This window comes from Agelaius phoeniceus, chromosome 20 (assembly GCF_051311805.1).
Source record: "Agelaius phoeniceus isolate bAgePho1 chromosome 20, bAgePho1.hap1, whole genome shotgun sequence".
In the NCBI taxonomy this organism is placed as follows: domain Eukaryota; kingdom Metazoa; phylum Chordata; class Aves; order Passeriformes; family Icteridae; genus Agelaius; species Agelaius phoeniceus.
The window spans coordinates 6,664,937-6,672,899 of record NC_135284.1 but is presented as its reverse complement, the minus strand read 5'-3'; the positions used below and the strand labels follow the sequence as shown (position 1 = coordinate 6,672,899).

General features: G+C 51.7%; 1 protein-coding gene across 7 annotated transcripts in view; it reads left to right on the top strand.

The window, feature by feature from the left end:
- The first annotated feature begins 230 nt into the window (after positions 1-230).
- Positions 231-7,963, top strand: part of CUX1 (cut like homeobox 1) — a 276,966-nt gene continuing 269,233 nt past the window's right edge. For 6 of the 7 annotated variants that reach the window (XM_054646812.2, XM_077188853.1, XM_077188854.1 and 3 more), the window contains exon 1: positions 231-390. In XM_054646812.2, coding sequence (XP_054502787.1) covers positions 328-390 — 63 coding nt within the window. In that variant the 5' untranslated portion in view covers positions 231-327. Of the gene's footprint in view, positions 391-1,272; positions 1,800-7,963 lie in introns of those variants that run through there. The other variant, XM_077188850.1, reaches the window with a different exon arrangement.

Below are 7,963 nucleotides of genomic sequence, written 5' to 3'. Positions count from 1 at the left end.
GCGCGCTGTCCCCGCGCGTCCCGCGTGCCCTCCCCGCGCTGTCCCCGCGGGTGCGGGGTCGCCGCGAGCGCGCGGGCGCGGCGCCCCTTCCACCCCCCCCCCACGGGAGCGCGCGGGCTGAGTCCGTGTTCCGGGCGGGCTCCAGGCCGGGATTTGGGCGCTCCCTGCCCGCCTCCCTCCCCCTTGCCCCCCCGCCCCTCCTCCCCCCTCCCGCCGGCTCCCTCCCTCTCTCCCTCCCTCCCTCCCTCCCTCCCCCTCCCTCCCGGCTCCTGAACTCCAGCCCCTCTCTCTCTATCAGCCGCTCACTCTGTCTCAATATGTCTCAAGATGGCGGCCAATGTGGGATCGATGTTTCAATATTGGAAGCGCTTTGATTTACAGCAGCTGCAGGTCAGGCTCCCCCGCTCGCCGCACCGGCCGGGCCGCGCCGCCGGACCCCCCCCTCCCTCCCTTCTCCGCCTTCCCTCGGGCCCGGCCTCCCCCTCCTCCTCCCGCTGCCGGCCCGCGCCGCCTAAAGGGAACCCCCCGCTCCGCCCGGCCGCGGCGCTCCGCTCCCTCCGCCCCCCCCGCCATCGATCACCGGCCCCATCGGAAATTGATCCTCTTTGTTCAATTCATCGATCAGCCCAAGATGGCGCCGGAGCCGCCGCTGCCGGGGCTGCCGCCGCTTCGCCCGCTCCGTCCCGGGCTGCTCTTTCCCCGCTCCGCGCTCCTCCCCGGCGGCGGGGCCGTGCGGGGCGGCGGGCGCGGCGGGACTCCCGGCGGCCGCCGCTCATCCCCCGCCCGCCTCCTCCCTCTCCCTCCCCGCCGCCTGCCCCCTTCCCGCCGCCGCGTCCCCGCCGCTTTTCCTCCGCCGGGAGCCGGGGAAAGTTTACCGAGTGCTGGGACTTTGTGTGGGGGCGCCGGGCGGGCTGGCGGTGCAGGCGCGGAGCGGCGGGGGCTGGGGGCGCTGTGGTGCCGGCCGGGCGGGCGGGCGCTCCCCGCCGCCGCCGCGGGGTGCCGGCCCTCGCTCCGCTCTGCTCCGCTCAGCTCCGCCGGGCGCGGGGCTCCGGCCGCCGCCCTGCGACCGCCGCGGGCACCGCGCCGGGCCGCCAGGGGAGGGGACGCGGGGACACCGGCCGGCAGGGAGGGAGCGAGCGAGCGGCGGAGGGTCCCGCGGGGTGGGTGGGAAGGGGCGAGCGCCCGGTGCGCGGAGAGGGGGGCTCGGGAGGGCAGCGGCAGCGCCGGGCGCGGGGAGGGGCGCGGGGGCGTCCCGGCCGGCGGGGGGCATCGCGGCCGCATCTCCCCGCGGCGGCGGGAGGGCACGTTACATAATTCACGGGCTCTCCAGCCTCTCCTGCTGTCCAGGATCTGACAGATGAGCGGAATATTGATGCTTTACTGTGCTGGCTCGGGAGAGCCCAGAAGTGCCGTTTCCTGCGAGGGAAAGTCCTCGCAGACCGGCCTCCCTCCCCCTGCCCCGGGGGAGCGTCCCCGGGGGAATTGCGGCCCCACGGTTTAATTGAGTTGCCGGGCTACAGATAAGGCCGGGGCGGGCCGGGGGGGGTTGTCAGACGCTGTATCGGTGCTGCTCCCGCCGTGAATGGGATTGCAACACGCGTGTCTCCCAGTTGATTGGCGCAGGAAGGCGCTGCCCTGCCTCTCCAAAGCCGCCGCTGCCTCCCGTTTAAATAAATTGGCTCGAAAGCCGGCGGCTGCCCACCCTGGCCCCCGCGGAGGCGGCGGTGGAGCCGGCCGGAGGCTGCGGCAGGCGGAGGGATGGTGCGCTGATGCTGGGCAGAGCCGCATTCCCGCTGGAGGTGAGGGGATGGATGCTCGCAGGGGGCCGGCAGCGGGACCCGGGTCCTGCCGCCCTCCCTTCCCCTCGGCCGGGCGTGCGGGAGCGATATAATATAAATATATGTATAATATTCAAAACTCCCACCCCAGCAGCCCCCGAAAGGGGAAGTGCTGCGTGGGATCTGTGCTGGGAGGCCGGTCCCTTCCGACTTTCAGGTGCATTAGGAGGTGGGGTAAAGTAGCGTTTTGTTTCAGGTTTCTCTGTCGTCTTCCAGCCCCTTTCGCGTTTTATTGTTTCTTTTAAAGGTTTTGGATTAAGGTAGACTTGGCTGAACTTTGCTAACTTGAAAGGGTTCTTAATAGTGACCCGGAATACCTACAGGAATACAGAAAATGAGATCCAGATGTAGAATTGTATAAAATAAAATGGATTAAATTAAGATGTAGTTAAACGAGGTCTGACATCTCTAATTGTGGACTTTTGCTTTTGCCTCTGTGTACGTGTGGCTGTACTTGCTTAGCATAGGAAAATAAACGCTCCGAACATCGCTGCCGTGGCATTACATTTAACGGTGAACAAGTCTAAATATCACCTATAAAAATAAAGCCTTCAGAAATGCTTATTGATTAAAACATATTATGCTAAAGTATCTATCATGTAAATTAAATTCTAAAATGTAATGAACACAGCCAAATGGCATTTTGATAGATTGTTCTATTCTGTTTTTAGTAAAAAATAGCTCACTTTTATCATAATTTAATTTCTGTGCATACTGTAAAACCTGTTGTGGAGTAGCACTGCACAAACCTTAATCTCGTTTTTGCAGACTAAATGTGACAGTCTGACTTGAACAGCTTGTAGCTTCTCCTTTGAAGCATTCTGGTAACGCCAGCTTAGAGTTGTTTGAACAATATTCATTACCTGCTTTTGAGGACTGGTGATTATTTATCCGTGCTGCGGATTGAGGCTGTTCACCTGTTGGCAGGTTCAGCAGGCAGGCTGTGAGCAGCACAGAGTTTGTTAACTTTGCATGCACTCTGTCTGCAGAGAGCCCTGGAGTGACCGGGGAGGGAGAGAATGCCTTCCTCCCTATGCAGAATAGTTAATTTGTTTCAAATTAGCTTTTTATTTATTTATTTATTTTTACCCACCCATCTGCACCAAGAAGTAGCGTAATATTTACTCCCACTTGCAGATGAAGCAATGTGCTATAAAAACTATCATTCCCAGGGATGAAGTTCAGTCCCACAGAAGTGTCCATGCCTCCCTCTGTCCCCGTCCTTCGCCTGCCCTGACGTATTTCGAGCGCGGAATTGTAGAAAATAAAAATACTTCCGCGTACGCTCTGTTCCAGCAGGAAAGCCTGGAGGATTTATGCTTAACACAATTCCACCTGAGCCCTGCAGAGCTCCAGCTCGTGGAGCTCAGGGTGTGAGGGCTTGGAAGCTCTGTGTGCATGAGAAAGTCGCGAGGAGCTGGGACTGGGCAGTCCCCGATCGCTGGCAGCCAGCACCGCGTACCCGGCTGCTCCCAACTTCCTCTTCCACCTTCTGTTAGAAGGAGATGTTTAACTGTTGATGAGCTTCGACCTGCCTTGTAATATTAAGCAGCAGGTTTCTCCAGATTGTATCAATATTAATTAAAAACAGAGCCAGCAACACTTTAGGGTCTGACTTTTTAAATTATTTATTTCCCTTCGCTAAATAACCCCTTGTTTATAGGGAAAGATGTTTCAAGTGTTGGAGACAGGATTAAATAATTCAGAACTTGGATTAAAGAACAAAAAGGTCTGTTCACAAATGGAATATGAGATGCAAAAATGGCAGCTTCCTACAGGTATCAAACGGGGCTCTTCACTGGAGACTGTACCTGCGAGGCACGCAGCTGAACATTAACCCTTTTCTGGAGTCAAAGCTGGCATGTCTCCTAAAGAAACTGGAGTAGGCATGGCATTGCTGCCTCAGTGTGCTGTGTGCTGGCAGCTGGACCATGTTTGATGGGGAGGGAGTTGCAGTGCTCAGGGAAAGCAGCCCCTCACAAACAGTGAGTACTGCTGTGGCAGTCAGTGCAGGTGAAACCACTGGAGGAATGCTGCTGCCCTCCAGCCAGAGCTGCACGTCCTGTCTGGAAGCAGTTGTGTGATTGGAATCAGATCAGCAGCGTGAAGGTAACCTGCTGTTCCATGGTCCTGGTTTGTTTGTAGTTTTTGGTGTCCCCATCACCTTCACTCTGAAAACAACCTTTTGCTGGAGACCAGGAAAAGGAGCGTTGTGTTCCCGTGGGCACAGCAGGCAGCTCTCCTTGACAGCTTGCTTAATATTTCTGAATATGGGTGTATGTGTCAGTATCAGAGGAGGCAGCTGGTCTCTCTGACCAGCAGGAGTAAGTCTAGCTTGAGCCACAGCTCTGAGGACAAATGGAAGAAGTTAATACCCTTTGAAAACTTAAACTATCTGTAGTTATTTTGACAATAAACACAAGTTCTCAAAATGTCATTGTAGCTTTTTAGGACAGGCTCACAGTCTGGTAGAAAGTACAGTTTCTTACTGCTTTTGAGCAGAATGGCAGAACTTGTTACCATCAAGCTGAGGAGTGAAAATCTAAAGGGAAATCTTGCTAATGTGTCTGTTTTTTAAAATCTCATCCTGGTATTGCATCATATATGATTAAAGTAAGGATAGAATATTAGTTCTGTGCAGGCTGTGACTAATTGCTTAGGGTAAACCATTGATCTTATAAAATCTACAACAAAATCTGGAAAAACTAAGTTGTAATGAATAGCTTTTAAATACTGAAGTACTTCTGTTACTAAATTAGAAACAGGTGGAGTTGTTGGCATCCTTTAGTTGGGTCTGATGGTACCAGAGCACAAGCTGATGTGTGAAGGAGTTTTATGCTTCATCAGAAGTGGAATTAGTGATCAGGTCTGAGTGTTTAATTTGTGTATCTGTGCAGGTCATTGTAGAATTATTTCTGTCCCAAAAGTAGTCAGTGGTTCTTTGTTTATAGTGGTAGCTGAACGTGCACGTGGAGAAAAGTCTCCAGCTGCCGTAGCCGCATTTCTGCTCCCCTCAGCTGCTGGGAGAGGAGAGGTGAAAGCAGCTGTGTGTTCCTGCAGGAAGGGAGGGATGGCAAAGCCAGGGCACTGCTGCCAAGATACTCTGGGAGCAATCTCAGCAGGAAAGCTCTGGCAGCTTGTGGCGCTCAGGGGGATGTCCCTGGACACCCACCACACGTGACACACCAGAAGAAAGGCCCTTGATGGACTTCTGGCACAAGAACTGGGCTTTCATGGGATTCCTTGAGTTCTGTTCCTTGGGAATAAATCTCTGGGAGCTTTTCTGTCCCTTGTTCTATTCCTGCCATGAAATAATGCCCATCAGAAATGTGGCAGAGTCACTGCGTGCGTCGGTCACTCTGCTCCTAGTGCCAAGTTTGTGGTGAACTGGATGATGTATTGAGAAGTATTTGGGATATGGTAATGGTTGGGAGTTTTCTGAAGAAAAATCACACTGGTTGGCTGTATGTAACAATACAAAATAAGTAATGGGGGAAACATTTTCTAGAGAAGAAATTACATGCGGTCTAAAATTCCAGTGAACAGTTATTCTTTATTTGCAAGCTGATTTGTAATGCAAAAAGTGGATGTCGAAAAATGCATAATCCAGAGTTTCAGTTTGATCACACTAAGGTTGAGAATAAAGGCAGTTTATTTATTGGGTAGAGAACAGACACATATGTGGATGATTGGAATTTTTTAAGGCACCAAGCAGGCAGTGTCCACTTGTAACAGGGTGGTAAGTTCCCATCTTGTGTATCCAGGTTTTTCCTGCAGGTGTGCTTGGTTCTTTCCCATATCCTTTGTGGGAAGGCCTCGAAAATACAATATTTTCTGTATTGGGAATATAGTGACAGTGTTTCTCTCTGCTGGAATGGGAGAGTGAGGAGAAAGATTTGAGGATGAGAGGGGAAAAGCTGAAATGGGATTGTTTGGAGAAGACAAGGAGTGTTGGATGAAGAGACTTGTACTGGAGTGCTCACACATGGAGTTGAACGTACCAGGAAAGATGGGAGAAACTTGGACCTCACAGTCAGAAACAGTGCCCTTAAATTAGTGAACATAAGATAAATCCTACTCATTTTGTGACATATGTTCTCAGCTTGTTTTTGTTGTCTCTGGTTTGACAAGGCAAACCAGTGATTTCTGCCTTTATTGGCAGTTATAATTAAGAAAATACAGGCTATTGCACTGGTTGGATTGTGCAGAATGTGGAATGCAGACAGATTGTTGGATGTTAAGTTTTTATAAAAGATTAAACACAGTTGGGTGTCGGTTGTTGGATGTAACAAAGGTCTCCACTCCTGTCCAACAGTAATTTGGATTTCCAGGAAAGCACTAGGCAGTGAGGAATTTGCAGTAGATCCACCACTGTACTCAGGTTATGCTTCTGTTCTGTCTCTAGAAAGACCCTGCAGTTTTTACTGTTATTTGCGCCTCCTGTGACTTAGCAGAGTTAAACATTTACCCTGAATAAAGATAATTTTTGGTATGAAGGTGTTAAAGCCGGGAGGTGCCCGACAGCTCCTGTGTGTGTTACAGCAGGCAGGGGTTTGCAGCTGGAGCCTGTCACACTAATTCTAACAGCTTTTGGCCTCCCTGGCAATTCACTTGCCCCCTTGCCTTGCAATAATTTGATTTCTGTGTTGGCAGTTGGGGCAATAAGGAAGTTTCTGTGGGGGCTGGAGCTGTGCTGCCTTTCCTGGGGAGCAGGGAGGGCAGCTGGGGTGCTGCTCATCCTCCTCCTCCTCATGGACCCCCGTGATCTGCTCTGGGAAGACAGAGGTGAAGATCACTCATTTTTGAAAGGCTCAAAAGCAGATGCACAGAAGTATTTTAAGCTGCTGTGTTTAGATGCTTTGAATCCCCCCGTATCTTTGTGTCTCTGGTTGTGAGCACTTTGAGGCACGTACGGATGTAGGCCATGGCTGTCTCGGAGGCTTTTCAGAGGAGTTCATACATCAGAGCTGAGCAGATCCTGTGCTTCTGCTCTTTTGTGTGGAAATGTACCTTAGTGAATGAGCAAGCCTGGAGACTGCAGCATCTGGAGTGCCAGCACAAGCTTTCTGTGAATGATAGAATAAAATATGGCTAAATGGCTGCACAAATCCCATAGGAGCCTGACCATTCCTCCTGCTGAATCCAGTGATTTTGTACAGGTGAGCCCAGGTGTGCACTGCACGTGGGAATTCAGGTGATTCCAAGCCATGGTCTGATTCCTGGAAACATTTTATCACATCCCTCGAGCTGTGGAGGTGGGATGGTCCAGTGCTGCTGCTCTGTCACATCACCGTGGGATTGCTTTTATGGGCTTGGGGAGGGTGTGTGCAGGAGCAGTTCTGACACATTGCAGAGGTCTTTCCTTGCTGAGAAATGTTGGTTTCTGTCTGTGGCTCACGTGTGACTGGCTGAGGGCAGCAATGTTAGAGGGAAGTAAAAATTAAAACAAGTGGTGTGGGGGAAGTGACACTGCTTAAAGGAGTGGAGGGGTAGAGGGAAGTGGTAAAGAAAGGAAGGAGGTAAGGAGTGAGCATAAACCTAGGACTTGGAAATGAAACTCCTTGCAGTACAGTTGGGAGAAGAGAGCTTGTTTTAGCCTTTATATGAGTAGTGGGCAGTGCACAGGGCACTGTGGTGGGTCTCCCAACAAATGCCTGGCTGCAGTGTTACCACCAAATCCACCTCACCTGCCCTTGCTCACCTTAGATCACCTGGGCTTTGCTCCAGGCTGTCCTTGTGGGAACATCCTGGGAAAATCTGTCCATGAGATGCTGAGGTGATGGTGTGACTGCAGAGTGCACTGGCAGGTTTTGGTGTTGCCCTGTGACAATCAAGGGTTTGTGTTTCCTGGTAGCTTTCTATCCACCTGCATGATATTTTCAGGTATTATGAATAGGAGAAGCATTCTCATTGTTCTTACTGAAAAATCAAGTAGGGGGCAAAAAACCCAGGGAATTTCATAGCTTTTGCCTTTTTTTTTCTTTCTTTTTTTTGATGAAGACTCAGACTAGGTATATGTTAGATGGCAAAAGCTTGTATGTTTTGAGTGGAAATGCCCTGGCTTATTCCTGTAGAAATAAAACTGCAGAACCAAAAGGGAGCGTTGCAGACGATGAGATGCAGTG